This window comes from Buteo buteo, chromosome 2 (genome assembly GCF_964188355.1).
Source record: "Buteo buteo chromosome 2, bButBut1.hap1.1, whole genome shotgun sequence".
In the NCBI taxonomy this organism is placed as follows: domain Eukaryota; kingdom Metazoa; phylum Chordata; class Aves; order Accipitriformes; family Accipitridae; genus Buteo; species Buteo buteo.
In genome coordinates this window covers 16473150-16491412 of record NC_134172.1, presented here as the reverse complement: position 1 = coordinate 16491412, position 18263 = coordinate 16473150, and the positions used below count along the sequence as shown (strand labels likewise).

General features: G+C 43.5%; 1 protein-coding gene and 1 long non-coding RNA gene across 5 annotated transcripts in view; one reads left to right on the top strand and one right to left on the bottom strand.

Annotated features, from left to right (window-relative positions):
- ITGB1 (integrin subunit beta 1) overlaps positions 1–2594 on the bottom strand; it is a 47074-nt gene extending 44480 nt beyond the window's left edge. The window contains exon 1 of one of the 2 annotated variants that reach the window (XM_075046235.1): positions 2337–2594. In XM_075046235.1, coding sequence (XP_074902336.1) covers positions 2337–2345 — 9 coding nt within the window. In that variant the 5' untranslated portion in view covers positions 2346–2594. The remainder of the gene's footprint in view (positions 1–2336) is intronic. The other variant, XM_075046239.1, reaches the window with a different exon arrangement.
- Positions 2595–2797: 203 nt separating this feature from the next.
- LOC142039556 (uncharacterized) overlaps positions 2798–18263 on the top strand; it is a 45900-nt gene continuing 30434 nt past the window's right edge. For all 3 annotated transcript variants that reach the window (XR_012652937.1, XR_012652935.1, XR_012652936.1), the window contains exons 1-2: positions 2798–3271; positions 5290–5405. This is a non-coding gene — a long non-coding RNA (uncharacterized LOC142039556). The remainder of the gene's footprint in view (positions 3272–5289; positions 5406–18263) is intronic.

The following is an 18263-nucleotide window of genomic DNA, read 5'->3' as shown; positions in this document are numbered from 1 at the left end:
AGAAAGAACAGCAGGAAAAGTTTCCGGACAGTTTGTTTTCAGCTGTGGGAATCACTTCCCAAAGGAAGTGGTAGAAGATTAACCACTTGAGTCACTTAAAACTCAAGACAAAACACTAAAATTCTGCACTCGCATCAAGAAATTCACGCATATTCCAGAGAAACCTGCATCCCTCCAAATCAGTCCTTCACACGGGTGGGCATAACTAGGAACACAATGCAGACTGGATAGCTAGGAACATGATGCAGATCGGATGACCAAATGTACAGAGGAGAATGAGCTCCCTGCCTGTGCACACAAAGAACACCAGATTTTTAACTGCTGACATTTCATTTTGAAGTCTGCTTCATTTATCATGTGGCTGGCAAACAGACACAGCACTTACCAGCTCCAACTTTGATTAAGGCAAGATTTCACTCTGCGTGCCTGTCAGGTTTGCACTTTTCAGCTGAAACATCTTTGAAAAGGACAAAAGTTGAAGGTGTTCACATCCTAAACTTGCCTCATCTTGCCTACCTATTGCCAATGGCTCACTGTTTTTGCAACCCTTATAAATATAGCCTTAAGCAGGCTTGCAGAATTCTACTTAATCATTTGCCAGAGGCAAGTAATATTTTTTGTGACAGGAGAATGAATCATCAGTTTCATCACTGGGATGGATGTGGACAGTGAACGTCTTCACTACTTTTAAAGTCTTGTTTAATTTAGTCTAATTTACATCTTTCTAGTAGTACAATACTTCTTTAAAAAAAAAAAAGCCGCTACCAAGTTATCTCATTTCATAATAGCAAACTGCTTTTTCTCACCCTATCACCATCACCTACCAAATGATTAATACACCAGGAGTAGATTATCTAAATCTGTTTTCACATACATAAAGTCCTGCTCCATTTCAACACTTAAGCACACGTGCAGCATTAGCCATGAGCGGTTCCACTAATCCGAACGGAGACAATCCTTACTCCTAAAGGTTTGTGTGTCTTGGCACAAACAGGACTGTAGCACCAATGGCAAATCTACCAGAAAAATCAACATTTTCACCCAACAGGTATGTTTATATATGTTGGCATGAATGGACTGTTGTATTATACCAAGGATAAATGCACAAGGAACCAAGAACACTGTTCAACTGTTTTTCATAAAGAAAAATACTCACAAAGACTACCTGATGACTCTAACAGGCAGTCAGACACTTATTCCATAAGATGAAGACATCTGACATGGGCTAAACAGTGATTCAGAAAGAATTTCCCATCACTTCATGTTTCCTTCCAACCATCAGTATAGGAAGGTAATAATCTGAGACAAAACATTGCGCTCCTATTGCTGTAAGTTATTTCAGAAATCTCCACGTGAAACAGTCCACATACAGAGGCCTCACATTCCCACTTCCAGCCCGACACAAGCTTATAGCAAGCTATAAAGGCTCAGAGCCAGCTTAATTAGAGCAAAAACCGCACAAATTTGAATGCATCGAGCGGTCAAAACGCTGCAGTACGATCACGCCGTCACTCAAACAGTGCACGTACCCCGCTCTTAATGGTTACTTTTAGCAGACACGTGCAGGTCAAAAATCTCGATATTCAAGTTCCTACACTGCCTCACTCCTCACCATCTCGCTCCCGTAACTCGCTTCTCCCCAGCGACCGCTTCCCGCGGAAGACAAGCCTTCCCCCTCCGGCCCTGCTGCCGCCGCCGGCCCGGGCGCTGAGGGGGACGCCCGCCCTCCCACGCACTCCCGGGGAAGCCGCCCGAAACTTTGCCCAGCCTAGTGCCGCCCCTACCCCGGGCACCTCCGGGCGGCAAGGGCAGCTCTGAGCGGGACACCGCTACAGCCTGCCACCTTCGTCGAGAGGGAAGAAGGGTCGGGGCGGCCCGGGCTGGGCCGGGCCCCGGGCGGACAAAGGCCTGGCTGCCCCCCCCCCCGGCACGGGAGGCCCGAGGCCGCCGTCCCGCCGCCACAGGAAGCCGCAGGCTGGGCCCGACACCTTCCCTCCCACCCGCAGCGCCGGCCCCATGCGAGCAACGCCGCCCCGGCGGCGGGGCAGGCACGACGGGGAGGCGAGGCGCCCCCTCCTCCGCCCGGGACGGGCGCTGAGGGACCCGCGCCCCGCCGGCTCCCGGGCGCTGCCGGCAGCTCCTCGCGCGGGCGGGCAGGCAGACGGGCGGGAAGCCGCGCTCGCCGCCCTCCGCCCCGCCCCAGCCCACCCGCCGGAGCCCGCCCGGATACCGTCGGACGCGGCCGAGCCGAGGCGCCCCGGGCTCGGCCGGGCACCGCTCAGCCCGCTCCCGGCCGGCTCCAACCCCCCCCCCCCCCCGCCCCGTCCTCCCGCTACCTCGGCCATTGCCGCGGCGCGGCCGGCTCCTGGCAGGGGGCGCGCTCCGGCCCGCCTGACTGAGTGACTGACTGACTGACTGAAGCTCCCCCTCCGCCCCGGCGTCCCGGGAGCGGGCTGGGCGCGGCGCGGCGGGACGCCCGGCCTCGCTCCTCGCTCGCCGTCCGGCTGCCCGCCGCCGCCTCCGAGCTGCTGAGGGGGAGCCCGGCGTCGGCGGGGGAGGGAGGGGAGAGGGGAGGGGAGGGAAGGGAGGGGAAGGTCCGCGCTCGGCCGCGCTTTCCCCGCCCCGGAAACACATTCCTCCCCGCTGCCGTCAAGCCCGGGCGGGGGAGGCGCTCTCCGCCGCGGCGGGGCCGGGAAGGAGGGGCTCTCCCTGCCCCAGGCGGGGCTCGTCCCCTGCTGGTTCCCCCCTCTCCCTTCGCGGCGACCGCCAGCGCCTTATTTGGTGGGGTTTTATTAGCTCCCCGGCTGCCCGCCCGCCGGCTCCGCAGCCCCCGTGCGCGGCCGAGGGACGGGCCGAGGGGCCGCGGCCGCCCCGCGGCTGGCGGCGTTTCCCTCGGCGCGCCGGGGTGGAAAGGCCGCTCGACGCCGGCGCTTGTTTTTCAGGGCTGCGCTTTTCCCCTGCTCGCCTCGCCGCCTGGCTCCTGCCTGCTCGGCCCGGCGCGGGGGGGCGGCTGGGGAAGGGGTCCCGGCCGTCCCTCTGGCTCTCCGCTCTTTCCAGAGGCGGTGGAAGTCTGGAAGCGGTGGGTGAGCTTGGCACGGCGCTGATGCCCGGTCCAGGCTCAAAAGTGGAACTCCCCGGGTCCCTTGGCCAGAGCCTGCTGCTGTCCGGCGCTTGCCTTAGCGTTTTTAAGTGGTCCTCAAAGTGGGTTCTTGGAGGTGCTACCCATTTAAATAAAAAAAAAAAAAAGTGGCATTTGACACTTTTTTTGGAGGTAAGGAGCAATGGGAAACGCAAGCTACGGGCTCGCAGTCATAAAGGCTGTGCGGTTATGCGTGCCCACTGGAGCTGCTGTCAGTTCTTATTTTGGTATGATTGACTAAACAAGTGGTGCTGCAAGCTGATAATAATTTTTATCGCTTTCCCCCTGCTTTGTTTCTAGCTGCACTTTAAAATAAAAAATTAATGATGTTTCTGCCTTACTCAAGCGCAGGCTCTGATTCAACCCTATGTTCCAGTTGGGCAGTGCAGTTGTTTAGGATGTAGTCTATTAACATAGCTGCATTAGCAGAAGCTTTTAATGCCTGTACAACTATAATGGTAAAACTGTTTTCATGGTGTTAGAAAATGAGATTGAAATGGTAGACTGCTGCTCCAGGCAGCTTCAACAGAAGCAAGCACTGGACAAATGAAGTGGAAAAGAAATAACTTTGACAATCAGAGATAAGGAAGCCAGAGACCATATGTTTCAACAGGTAAATTAGTATATAATATGAATACTGCCAGGAACAGGGAAAGAAGCTGCCATAAAACCAAAGTTTTGAAATGGTGGAAATGTATGCCATGCAAAATAAAAGCAAATGCTGGAGGAATAGTGATCTGCCAAAAATGTAAGAAATTTAAATACTGGGGGAGAAAAATTACTTTTAGCCAAGGTATTCTTCTCTGCTTCCTTATTGCAGGGAAAAAAGCACATGTTGCCAGAACACGCAAATGGTGAGCAGAAGTCCACTATGGTGTACTGCAAACAAGAGGTGGCAAAAATGTGCTTCAGATTGTGAGGCTATGAGGAGTAAATAAAACTGCTTAACAAACTGGTGCTTCAAGTACTACCCAACACTCAGCTCAGACATTTGTGTGTCAAGTTGCCAGTGGGTGGCTGTGCCGTGCAATAGGAAATTGGCAGGAAAAAATCTCCCAAAGAGCTGAAAAAAATTATTTGGCTGCCTTCTGGACTCCTTTGGAGAGTACAGATGCGTACGAATGCCATTTGTTATTTTCCAACACTTCTGAAATACTAAAGATGTCAGAAAAAAGTGCTGGAGGTGTCTGAGCCGGCAGACATAATTGCAGATGATGTCAAAATGTTTAATGTAGCATCTCCATACTGCAGTATACATGACATCTGGGAGAGTGAGTGAACATTTTTGCATGGAAGAGCTCAAAAAAAGACAGGTTTTCATGCTTGAGCAGGCAGCCAGGAAGTGTGTGGGTCAGTGTTAGGCTTGGGTACCATTTCTGGGAATCCACATCCTTGCATCTTACAGAAAATAGGTGAGAAAATGTGACACTGGAGACGGGATTGTGAATGATATATATTCACTTAGTATGTATACTGATTTGTTTGCTACTGCTGGATTTGCTGTTGTGTTCGCTATTGCTTTTTTCTGTGATTTTGAGAGATTGTGGTTCTTTGTTGTAGGATTTGGATATAAGTTTTCAACTCTTCTTTCTCCAAGTACTTGCACGTGTCAAGCCCATATAGTTATTGGAAAATACCAGAATTATAATACTTCAGTTAGTTTAACCTGATTTTATTTAATTGGCTTAATTACATTAAATTAACACACCATTTTTCCTGATTTTTAATGTGTACTTAATACTTGGGTTGTATTTGGAAGACAATAAAGACTGTCATTTGGTAGGGATGCCTTTTGTTTTATGTGAAACATACGTTCATTATCTGCGAACAATGTAAGAAGTAAATTTCTGTGCTGTAGAATATACCATCACAGGACAGCTGGCAGAGTGATGTCTGCAGATATTAGCAGAAATAGTAATATACTTCAGTTTATGATTATTTGTGTATCATATTATTGAAAAATTCATATAGATAATCAGAAAAATAAATATCTTAGTATTTTAGTTATTGCTTTCAAAGTGTTTACAGTATATTTGGCAAATTATATTACTTAGTAGGTACATCTGATTTAATTACATGGCATTAACTTTCATACCTACTAGAGTTTTGCTTTAAAAGCCCATTGAATAATATATTTTCATTCTGTCTAGCTATCTTTTAATCGAAGCCATCAGCAAAAAAGGACTCCGGTATCACAGAAGAGAAGTGGTTGGTGGAGCACCTGTGGTGTGTAGGTCACAGTCTGAGAATCTTTGGCCTATTGTCAGTGAGTCATTTTATATATATATATAATAGAAACATATATTATCAGTATGACCAGATTGTGTTGTGGAGGAATCAATTTGTAGCCACAGCTTGCCTTGCAGATACAGGTTTTATTATAACTTTTACAGAAACACCCAGAAATTCCAAACCAGGTTTTGGTGTGTCCAGTGTTGCATGTGTAAAGGAGCTGGTTGGTAGGAGAAGCTGCAACAGCTCCTACCAGTTATCAGGGTATTATTTCCTTTGCTGCAGTTTCCCAGTCACCGCATGCTGCTGCCAAGCCACTGAACTCCGAGTTACTAAAGCCCACACAGCGCGGAGGCTGTCACCCTGTTCCTCATCATCTCCTACTCCACTCCTGAAGCTTGCAGAGGGTGTAAAGGGAGATACTTTTCAACTGGAGCCACACTGAGGAGTGCCATGGTTTTCACGTTAGCCCCTAAATGCCTCCCATCAGAGCACCCCACTGGGCAGCTTCATAATCTCAGCACCCACTAATATAAGTTTTTCCCCTTTACTTCTTCATACTGTACTAGGTATCTCACCCACCTCTGCCTCAGGGACTGTTATTTTCTCTGTACTACTTCTCTTTCCCAACACACTTTGTTACTGAGGGCAGGGTACTTTCTTTCTCTTTCTTCTCCTACCTTTTTAAAATGCTCCTACCCTACCTAAGATAATTTTTCTTTCCAAACTAAAGAAAACCAAATCATAAACCTGAGGCGAATAATCATCGTCTAAATACAAAACACAGATAAAGTGTGGGAGAGAAAACAGAAAGCCCAAGTCATTTTTCCCAAGGATAGCAATGGAGCTAGAAACAGAAGGCAGGTCTCCTGGGACCGCAGCAGGCTGCGGCCACCTGGGCTGCGCCGACGGCGGGAGCACTGGGTTTTCCTGGCCTGGCCTCAGAGCAGAGCAGCAGCAGCTGCAGCCGCTGTTTTATTCCAGCAGCGGCTGTGCAGTCACTGAGGGGCACAGCCGGTGCTGAGGCCCCCCTGGCAGGTTGTCAGTGCTGGGCTAAGCCTTCCAGTGTAGAGGATGATGGAGTTGTTAGACATGGACACAAGATTAGTGCAGAAAGTATTATTAGAAGATAGGGTCGCTCAGTATGGGATGTGATGGTGCTAAATGGTTGTGGTAATTGCTTTCAGGAACAGCCTTTATTTGGCTCCTCTTCTCCCGAACAATAAGGAATACTTTGGAGGCAGGCAGTGAGCAAACCTGGCAGCTTGTCAGTCACATACAATGTGCCCATTATATGGAGCGGTATGTTTACCTTGGAGGAGGATCTCCTGCTGCACACAAGGTCTGGAGTGATGTGAGTCACAGATACATCCAGCTGGAGGATTGTGGTAGATTGTAGTCTGTGGGCAAAGGTTTGCTCTCCAAGATTGTCTGGCTGCAAGACACTGAATGACCTGCTGGACTTGCCTCCTGTCTGCCAGAGCAACGTTCAGCACTGAGCCGCAATCAGCCTGATATATTAACACCTGGTTTATGATCAACACTTAGATCTTTACTTTGTTCAATCAAAAGTCCTGTGTCTAGCAGGAGCCTAAAAAGGTCAGAGTCCACCAAGCCCTTCCATCAGCTCACCTGTGTTTAAAAAGCAACTTGTCCCCTTTTGGCTGTCAGGCAAGGAGAAAGGAGAGGTCAGCCAGAGCACGGGGCCCTTCTGGTGGGACTGGCCCATGCCCATTGCATGGGCACGGAGCGGGCTGTTCGGGTGGAGGGGCTGAAGGGCAGCTTCTCTTACAGCTGCACTGTGCCTTGTGGTCCTTCTGTCTTCCTCTGACTTTCTCTGCATTTACTTCACCTGCAAAGCTACCCTCTCCTCTTTGTGTGCATATGTCTGGATAAACTAAGTTGTTGCTGTTACAGTCCCATGTTTTCCCTGCTGCCGTTAGCTTACACATTCCTTCTTGTTTGTCACATGGATGTATTTCTTCCAAAGCTGTTTTGTGTGACTCCTATGTTGTTGTGAAGATCATTTGTTTTATGCAGAAATGCTATATTTCAACTCTCAGTAAGCAAGGCAGGAATCTTTTTTTTTCATCCTTAAGCATGAAGCACAGGTTCCTCCTGTGTTCCAAAGTAAGGAAGTGAGTAGGAGTTAAGTGAGGACAATAAAGTCTTTGAGTTTTATGTTCAAAGGAAACACTTATGATCATGATAACACAGGGGAGAGAACTTCTGCACCAGCTCCTTATGTTGCTTGAACTAAAGCATGTTTTGTAGAGCACTTGGTTTTAAAGCTTCAGGCTTGAAGATATTTTAGTGTTTAATTACCCAAGAAAAGATGCCTATGGGAAATTAGAAATATCCCCAAAGGATGATAATTCTGAATTTACAATAACTTTCTGAGATTCAGCAGTTAGTTAATTCTTACCATGTGCTGCTTTTATTCTGTGAGGCTCTGAGATCACATGCCCACATGTTCCATTCCCTCCTTCTCAGGGGATTCCCACTGCTTAGACAAGCAGCTCCTGCTCATTTGGGGAAAAAATGAATTCCACTGCCCCCAAAGACGTGTGCAAGGAGGGTTGTGAGAGCTTTGCTTTGCAGAATTCTTCCATCTCAGTTTTGCTGTGAGGGGCATGCAGCAACATTTTAAGCTCTATGCAGTAGTTATTACTGCATGAAATTACTGAAATTTAGACTTTTGTAGAGGAGAAGAGGGATAGGAATGAGAAAGGAGGATTTTGATATCATCTGCTTCAGAAAAAGTAGGAGGGGGAAGCAACCTACTAGCAGTGAGTCTTGTGTCATGAGACCAGGAATAAGCACAGATTTTATGTTCATTGGTATATAGGGGAAAGAGGAGCAATGTGGAAAACAGCAGATTTTAAGCAAGACTAGAAGGCAAGAAACAGGACAAATAAAGTCTGAAGGCAATAAATAGAAATGGTACCTCTGGGAAAGGAAATTGGACAAATAGAATCACTGTTGTATAAGGTGATTGGCTGTTCTAATAGAAGACAATGGCAAAAAAAGGCAGAACATAATATTTTTATAATACCATTTCTGTCAAGTAGAAGAGAGTCCTATTTTGAGATTGTTCTGAAACCCCCAATTTATCCTCCCCATTCCTATGCACCTGGTCTTACTCCCATGATTGCGTTTCTTCAAATCATCTGTTTCACTGACTCTTTTTTGTTATTTCCTAGACTTACATCTAAACCGCTTTGGCAGTAATGATGTTTAGATGAAGATGCCAGTGATTTACAGCCAAAATCTCTCACTTGCGCACTCTCAATGATCCCCATATATTGTCCTCTTTCCAGCACAAGCGTCATAAATGTTCTTAAGAATAAGAGGTTATGTCTGGACATTAATAGCAGTTTTACTTGAGTATTGATTTATCCCACTACCTTGTCATCTAAGCAGAGGCTAATACAAAGCAATTCTGAGTTTCTGTTGTGCTATTCGCCCAGCTTTTCTTCCCATCTTTATGACTCTGCCAGCAGTTACAGTATTTTGCAACAGTAACTGTGTAACTCACAGGACTCATTAAGAGAAGAATTCAGTTTCTCTGTCTGCAGGTGCAGACTCTTAAATGAAATACATGATTAATTAAATCATAGGTGTGAAACTACAGCAAAAAGTTTTGCAGTGCACTAGTATCCTTGGCAGCAGGATATTCTGGCCACAGCTGACATTATAACTGTTACAAACACAAAGTTCCATTCTCATTTCAGCTGGGTGTAATGAACCAGCAAGGAATGAAAGTGAAAAGATAGTTGTCAATGAACTAAGATATAATGGAAAGATTCACAAGCAATTTTTAGAAAAGCTCAAAAAGAATGAGGTGGAACATCGCAAGGAAGTGAATTTATCGGTCTAGTTCATGTTAAAAAAATATTTTAAAGTTACTATGAGGATAATGCACATGTAGGCCATGCTGGATGTCCCATTGCTCCAGTGGTGGAAAGGCATTTGGCTTTCAGCCTTTTGCCTCACAGCTTACTCAGGATCTGTGGTATTTTCTGTAACCACATACTTGAGTATGTGGCATTGCCTTTCTGCTGTAGCTGAGGTTTAGCTAAAATTAAACTGTCTTCAAACTAGTAAATGTGAATCTTAATTCTCTTTGCTTGGCTTGTACCTATATCACAGAAAAAACTTGTTATTCCATCTTACCCTGCCCTTCCTTTTCCTCCTCCCCATTTTCATCTATGACCCTCCAGATTTCCTCATCTGCTTGGAACAGTCCCCTCATTCTGGTCCGTGGTGTGGACTCTGAGCTATCCCTTTCACCAGTGGCACCTACGCCTTTGTGTTTACGCTTTCTAGTTGCACTCATCTGTTCCCAATTCCCCTTCAGGAAAGATTAATTTTAAGGGCAGTGGAGTCTGACAACATCCTCTGAAGATGGACCTGAAGGTTCCAAGAAAACTCTGCTCAGCTGCTGCCTTTCCGGATTGGAGTCTGCTTGCTATAGACAAAGCTTTGGAAAATGTCAAATGCTAATAAGTTTCTATCAAATATATGTGAACAGAGGTAGTCCAGTCTCATAAAGTAGCCTGATTTACTAAGCTGTCGTTAGAAAAGCCAAGGATACCTCTAATGGCTCAAAGGCCTTTCCCCAAGGATGGGAGGTTGCAGGAATTATTTTACCTTTGTTTTTTGTATTTTAGTTTTACACTATTGGAAATGGTGGGTCCATTTTTGCTTTCCAAAGGAAAACATACAGCTTCAGGAAGATGATTTTCTTAGATGTCTTCAGCCTGATGCATAAACACAGCAAAGCTATATAATAGATAAGAGGGGGTTATAAACAGAAATTTGGCCTTGACTGAAGGCAGTAATACTTATACATTGGTTTTGTAGGTTTACATAAACATTGCTGAGGTGACATTAATAAATTTCCTAGTGCCTTAAAATAAAGTACTGCAATGCTAACTTTGTGAAAAGCTGTAAAATGAAAAGGTGTTATTCAATTTAAATAATTCTCTCAGATGCCACAGCACTGAGATAACAGGTGAACCATAAATTAAAATGGGCCCGTGTCATTTCATTGTCTGAGCAGAATCAACATAGTAAGTTTAAAAGCCATGATTAACAGTAAATATTAAACTAGTTTTGAAACATATCCATTTTGATAATTTGACACCCTCTGATGTTACTGGCAATGCAGGTCTTTTAAAAAATACAGTGTAGCCTTTTTGTCGTTCCCCCCCCCCCCTTTAAGGTTTTCTTTATTAAAATATTGTAAAAGACTAACACTTTATTTTAAATTCAATCACTTTATTATTTTTTCAAATATCAAAGGAGAAACATTTTACTGGTGTAAATATTTATTTGTGCACTATAAAACCATTCTGCAAGGAGTTCTCAAAAGCAGATGCGTTGTACTCAGGCCACTGGATTGTAAAATTGGCAAAGACCTAGGAGCAGATCTTTGCCTCTGCTGGTTTCTGTAGCTCCACTGGATGCATAACTATTGACAGTTTGACAAAGAACATCAGCCGATGATCCATCCTACAGTCAGACAGCACCAAACTTTTGGAGAGTTCTATCTCAGCCAGAGGCAGCTAATTAGTTTCTAGGCTGATACCATAGTCAGTAGATAGAGTGATTCATGCTGTCTGAAGATAAGTGCCTGAAAAGTCTCATATTTCTCTCCGTTGACTGTAATAAACAGTCTGTAGTTGGTAGCTAACTTTTCATTAGCAAAATTAAGTGCGACAAACCCTCCCTACCTTTTATGTTCCATAATTACAAATACTGGGTCTCTTCTGAGTACTGGAAGAAATGTGTGTGTGCCCAGTGTAAGCAGTTACAGGAAGTCGTGTGCTGTCTACTGAGTAGATTAGAGACTGTTGGCCATGTCCTGAGGTTTTATAAACTTCTTACTCAGTTCTTCTTAGGCAGTGCTCTCTGTGAAGCATTTCCACTTAGTCACTGGCTATTCAGCACGAATGATTGATCAGAAACATTCTTCTAGTATAAATCAGTCTTATCATGTTTAAACACAAATATAACTTCTACCAGCCAGGATGTTATGCATACTGGGAGTAGGAGGGACGCAAACAGCTGGAAGCGTTCCCTGTTTACTGAATCCATATTACCATAGAACTTCTTTGCACAGTCAGAGAATTGCTGTGCAGAAGAAACAGTTCACGAAGAGTTTCAAATTGTTTGGCCTTGAGAGCACGTGATTTGCCTTTCATTTTATGCTTTGATTTCAGTCCCCTGTTTGGGCTAAAAATAAAGAGACAGAAATGTTAAGTATGCTGGCATTTTATTTATTCCACTAATTTCATTGCCAGCTTATAGTAGAGAATGCCTTCCCACCAAGTACTTGTTCCATATTTCAGAGACTTCTTTCGTGCTGCCAAGAGTTGTATTTTCTGACTATGATAGTACCATAAAAGTACACTGAACTGACTCAAGCTGACTCATGGTTGGGGCAGATGATGCCTACAGCTCAGCTGATTCTGGATGGCATCACAGGTTATTTATAAGGCTTTCAAGTGACTTGTTTATTCTCCCTTATTTAAAATTTAATTGTATACTAGGCAGCCGTTGGGTGTTTCTGTAACTATTTAATCTGTTACACCTTGTCCTTTTTAGTGGAGGTAAACTGAATACAAGTGTTGTATTGTTTGTGTGCAAGCATTTTTAATTTTTATTGGGAAAGAACAGGACTGAAGTGAAAATGAAGGTTGTCATTCTTGTTATCTGGGCATTTTCGTTTCAGTCATACTCTTAGGAACAGCCCTGATTTCCAGCTGCAAACAGGAACTTGATTCATCTGTGGGAAAATGTCCAGATGTGCTTGTGACACTTTACCTGGAGTAAGTTCAGTTGTTGGAGTAAAACCAAATGACACAGCACTGATAAATCCATATACTGAGCTGCTTGTATCACCTTACTCCTTTATCTTACTGGACTTACTACCTTAAGAGCACTGTGGTATTTCTGGAAATAAGTTTTTTCCTGGAATACAGAAAAATGAGCTAATTTAACAGAATTTTTTTTCATTAGGTCATTTTTATCTTTTTATCATTTTGCAGAAATTATCAAATCACTTAGTAAAAGAAATTATAAGAGAACTGCGTATTTTTGGCACTTAAAAATAGTTACTTGTTACAGTTCAGCTCTGAAGTACTCTGAAATTTGATTTAGTCTTTTGATCACTGGAGGAGGACGTATGACAGATAGACTGGTGCAAGAAGCTAAATAGTGCTTAGATACCTATTTATACATAATTTATATCTAAAGGGAAGTCCCAGGACAGTTGTATTAAATGATCTGCTACATGACAGAGGAGGTCTCATCTACCGCACTACACAATATGCAGTTAATTTCATGTAGGAGTCCATTGACTGGCTTCTCACAGCATGTGGTTTTTAAAGTTTAATATTGCAAGCTTATAACTAGTGATAGAGTGTCCCCCCAATGGCACAGAGCGCTTTCCTGGTTGAGGAAGGAATGTGAATTCTTGCGTCCGGATCCTTAAATTTTAGATATCATCCCCTGTCAGCTTCCTTTCTTTCCAGTACTGGTAAATAAAAGACAAAATTTTCTGGTTTTACATTTCTTGAAGTGAGGGAGAAGAAGTGGATTAATTATTGTATGAATGGAATCTAAACCTTGATCTGTTTATGTCTGTACATATACATATATGCATATAGAAACACATATGTATGTGTGTATGTATATTATTTATAAAGATTTTCAAGTTTTCTGCTCTCATCCTCTTCTAGGAAGCATCCAGTTTCTCTTTTGCATTAAAAAACCTTTTTAAAACTGTATCAGAGCGGCAGCTGTCTGTATTATCTGGTTTTATTATTGATTCAGAACACTTAAATAACTCATCTAAATGAAGTAGCTATTTAATGATTTCTTAAAACTTTATAGGCTAAACCTTATGGCTAAAATCAGGACAAAAATAGTTCTCCTTTTGATTTCTTTGGCAGTGGTGTTACAACATTCTCCGAGAAGAGTGACATGTCTCATATCAGCATTTAAGTTCCTGTGTTTCATACCCCAGTGGTGTTCCTATTAGTTCTAGAAATAAGTAGGATTTGTTACACTGGATTTTGAATAGATAATTGCTCTGACTGATGCTACCATATGGCCCTTGGATGCCACCACTACTCTTGATTTTTCTGGAGAAAACATGAACCTTAATGAGCACATGAGTTTGTGAGAAATTGTGAGAAAAAAAACTCAGCCTGTTCTGCTGAGTGTTTGTTTCCTTATGATTTCCTTGCTTTTAAATGAGCTGTGGTAACATTTCAATTTTATATCAACATGTATTGTGCAACTAAATTGTTCTTCCCTTCTCCGTGGGGTATTTTGGGCAGCAGCATGCAGACTGCTATATTGATGGTTGCTGCACCCTATTTCTGACAGCATGAAGGAGGATGCTGTCCTGCTGGCATAGTGCAGCAGTCCTGTGCTTACACTGTTTTCCTCATATTAGCCCCCTAGTTTGAGTTATCTCGGCGAGGAAATGTCCCATGATGACTGCCAAAGCTCTTTTTTTTCCCAACCCTTTTTCTACTCCTAGTGCCCCACGTCCCCACCCCAGGTCAGCCTCCACACAAACCCTCGTCCCAGTCTGCTGACTGCCAGCCTCGGTCCCTCTCTGGCTGCCCAAAGCATCGTGCTTCTGCTTGAGTGCTTTCCCAGTGGCTCAGCTACTGCGGTCTTTTTGGCTACTGGTGCTGCTGGCCAAATCTCATGTCTCCTCTCATGCTGCCCCATCCCCTGTTCAACCTGCAGCTTCAGAGAAGGCTTTCAGAGTGCCAGACAGAAGCAGCTGGAACTAACGCTCCATCTGAGTAGATCTGAGGGCAGAGAAGAAAGAAAGGCATCCCCTAAAAAGCAAAAAAAAAATGCCATTTGGTCGTTCAAGATACATTCTTCTGCAAAAAATATTCCTCAGACAACCAAAAATATTCATGTCTTGTCTCTTTCCGCATTTGCTGGAAATCCGCTAAAGGGTCCAAACACTACGGGACACACATACATACACCTGGTTCTAGTGATAGGATGAAAAACCTTTTATGTTGCAATATTAAACTGGGCTAAAAAATGAGCAAATAGTGTAGAAATATAATTTGGCCATACAAAGTAGAAATATTGCATACATGCTACTTTTTAACAGACTGCTACCAGCTTGAAATTATTATTCAAACACGCAAATGGGGTAGCCCAAAAGGAAAACCTCACCACCTGGTATCTGTGGACTGCTTATTCTGTTGTTCCACCATCCTTTGAAAATTATTTTCTTGAAAACACTTTTGCAGGCTGGCTGGCTGTTTTCCTGGAAAATAGCTTCTGAATAAATAACAGGGCTTGGTGGAAACTCCATGGAAACCAGGGGGTGTCAGCTCTGTTTCCAGCTGTTGTCCTCATCCACATCTCTACTGTACCCACTGGATCTATTAAAGTGTAAATCCAGCGGTTTCCTCCCTGACAGACTTCCAAGTCTTTCCCTTCACATTTCTATTGTGCAGAGGATTTTGATTGGGTCCTTTACAAGTCCATGAACATTACCCAGAAGGGTTGACTATCAGAAATTACCAGTTTGGTTGTAATAGTTTGGTAAACCCATTTAGTCTGGAGTCCTTTGGCCTCATAGATTGGCTTAAATTGCAATACTGAAAAGGGAAATTAGTCGAAATCAAGCATGGTTTTGGTTTTGCAAGATATCCTCAGCAGCTGTTTTTGCAAATGCTGGGCTCATTTTCTTCTGAGCCTCTAAAGCTAGAATTCCCTGCGAGGTTTGGTATCTTAGCCAGAGTGTATTTTTAACATAATAGCGGTATAAAGAACAAAAATGGAAAATGCAGAGACTATAGAACGAATATATTTCACTTGACAAAACTGTTTTTTTCCCTAATACTGTAAATAACTATTTTGTGTTCTATTTTGTTTTAATTTTCTATTCTAATAATATAGAACTAGTTTCTTATTTTTTATGTTACTCACTTGTATAGACAGTGAAAGAAAACAGTACCCTTAAGGTCCTGGCAGAGGTTTCTGAAGATAGAAACTGTACAATAGGTGTGGTGTGCTTTTCCTCTGGGTAATAATTCTGCAAGGCAGGGCAGCATTGCTTCATGTGGGATTGTCTCATTTTAACACTGTTAAGTGAGTGGTTATGCTATGATTTTTTTTCCACTAAATGTTGCCAAAATAGTTTTAAAATTGGATTTAATTAAAACAAGTCAGAATTCTTCGCACACAAATAAATAGAAAAAAAAGAGGCAGCAACTTTTAAAAGAGAATTACAAATACCTACATTTAGTATACAAGACACTAATCCTCTACTGGAGAGTAGGGAAAAGGCAGAGCTGGCAGCAGGCTGTCCTCCTGTCTTTTGTTTTCTTGGGCAGGAAGAAAGGAAAAAAGTTCCTCCCATAGTTTTCTGAAAATTGAAATAGTGCCAACAGACCTGAAGCTCTAGTATTCTTCTTCATCACTGCACTGAATTGAGTCCAGTAGCGGAGAGATGTGCATCAGTACTGAGATAGCATCAACTGATTTTACCACAACTGATTAAAAAGAACAATTTCCATTTGCAGCACATCTATATATAAAATAAAATACTTTTTTTTTTTCCAGCTTAGTCTGAAAATATTTTGGTCAGCCAGAAGTTGCTGGACCTGCCTGCCTCCCAGTTCAGAGCTGTACCTGAGGACAGGGCTGTAAAGTTCTGCTGCCTCTGGTGTTGTCCAGCCCACATGTACTGGGCTTCCTCAGAAACCCTGGCTTTGGCAAAGGCCTGCCAAATAAAAGCTATTTCAGATGGACCATTTCACAATCAAGAATGCAGGTTTTTTTTGACAAAACTTGGTTGCAGAAGTAATCTTCTAATTGGCTTTAGCTTAAATTCCTTTGCTTTTGCTATGGCAACCAAACACAGAGATAGGAGATACTATCTTTTAGGGTGACCTTGGGCTAATTTTAGCTTAAATAACAATTATAATAGAGCTTGTAAGCAGAGTTTTGCTGTTCTGTCACTTCATAAAAATTGTGATGCAGGTATCGGCTCACTGGAGCGTGCCAGCATCCTTTCTCTGGCAGCATTCGGAACAGGAATTGTGACCCTCGACCGCATGGCTCTGGAGCGAGACTTCTGGGGAAGCGGCAGTGTCTGCTGCTCTGGTTCTTCCGGAGGCTATTGATCATTGCTGGAGACACAGCGATAGATTAAGTGGCTGTGGTATAATCATTCTTACATTTTTTGGTGTACAAGGACAAAGCCTTGTTGAAGCCTCTTTTGCTGTCGAGCAATAATACATTCCCTCTTCCTGCAGGTTTGCTTCCAAATACATTTTCTGCTGCCTACCAGGACATCAGCTGATCTTGCAGCCTTTGCCTCTGTGAGGAGATTTGACAGATTTATCTCCGCTGCCTGTTTTTGTAAAATTTGTAGGCAGTTAGTTTTCTGAAGAGATTTCTGTCCCTCTGCTGAGTTTTTGTTACAAACTGTATAAGAAAATTAAACAATCTAAATATGCAGAATTTGGCTAGAAAATGGAGGGAGGAGGATTAATGCCTGCAAGTGTTCAAAGGGCACTGACATCAAGGAGGGAGAGGAATTTTCTGGGAGTATCCAAGAGCTTATACTAGAATCAAGAATAACTAAAATAGAGCAAAAATGTCTTTTTGGACAAGTACAAGGAAAAAAATTTCCCAGGTTTACTGCTTTGTAGAAAAGACTCCAGAAATAAAACCCTTATGCCTCATCATTTACAGAGTGCTCTGGAGTACTGCGGATGGAAGCATGCAGTAGAGGGATGGAAAAGATGACCCAAGAGTGATGACTGAAATTCTCTAGGAAGAAACAAATTTGTTATTGGTGTCATTTATGTGATGGTGGTCTACAGACAGAAAATAAGACTAAAAGGAAGGCACCATCTGTGCCCTGAGAGAATTACAGCCTAAGGCCCTGATCGTGCAGCTGTATCTGTAGAGATGAATCCTGGAGACAGTGCGATGGAAATTCAGAGCCTGGAGGGCTCTGCAGAGCTGCAGATCTGGCTGCAGAATAAAGCCTGCGTGAAGAGACGCAGCTTTAGCTTGTATCCACTGAGTAAGCGTGTAAGTAGCACAGCCCTGGCTGTTCAGACAGTTTATCTGGAGCTCTGGGAGACTTAGTTGCTGACGGAAAACACCTGTCAGTTTCCACGGTCCCATTTGATGCCTTTGTCCTGTTCGAAAAAGCGGCAGAGATTTTACCTTGCTCTTTTCTTTAAATACTGGTGAAAGAGAGAGGCACGGTGCAGTTTCAAAGAGTGCTTACCAGCCCAGGATTCGGTACACAGGTTGCTAGTGCATGTTCAGACATCCTTACATGCTACTAGAATGGACTTGTCCGCCTGACTAACCTGATCTGTGAGTAGAGAAGAAACTGCCCTTCCCCTTAATTTTTTTGAGTAACTTGCCTGTAAAGGGTTGACTCTTGAAAATGTTTGTGGCTTGGCCTCCTAGTCCCTTTCTAGGAAAATGAGAAGCCTTCTCAAACTGGATGATTACAGGACAGTGCAAAACAAGCCCCAAACGTATGTTTGCTGTCTTGTTACAGGAGTTACGTACAGCAGCTGTACAGAAAACTGCTTGTGGGAACATTATTTTAGTTTTGGACATTTACTTTCTCATGTACAAGTCAAGGTTTTCTATTTTTAAAAAATGTAACTGGAATATCTCAACCCCATAACTTGTTCAGAGAACATGTTTGAAGCTATATGAAGTCTGCACTGTTGAGATGAAGATGTGAGACCAGTAGCGATCTCTGTCCTGCTTTCTAAGACAGTCTTACATGAATTGTGGTACAGGTAACCATTCCATTTTTTCATGGAGGGATCAGAAGTGCACACAGTGTCGGAGTTGC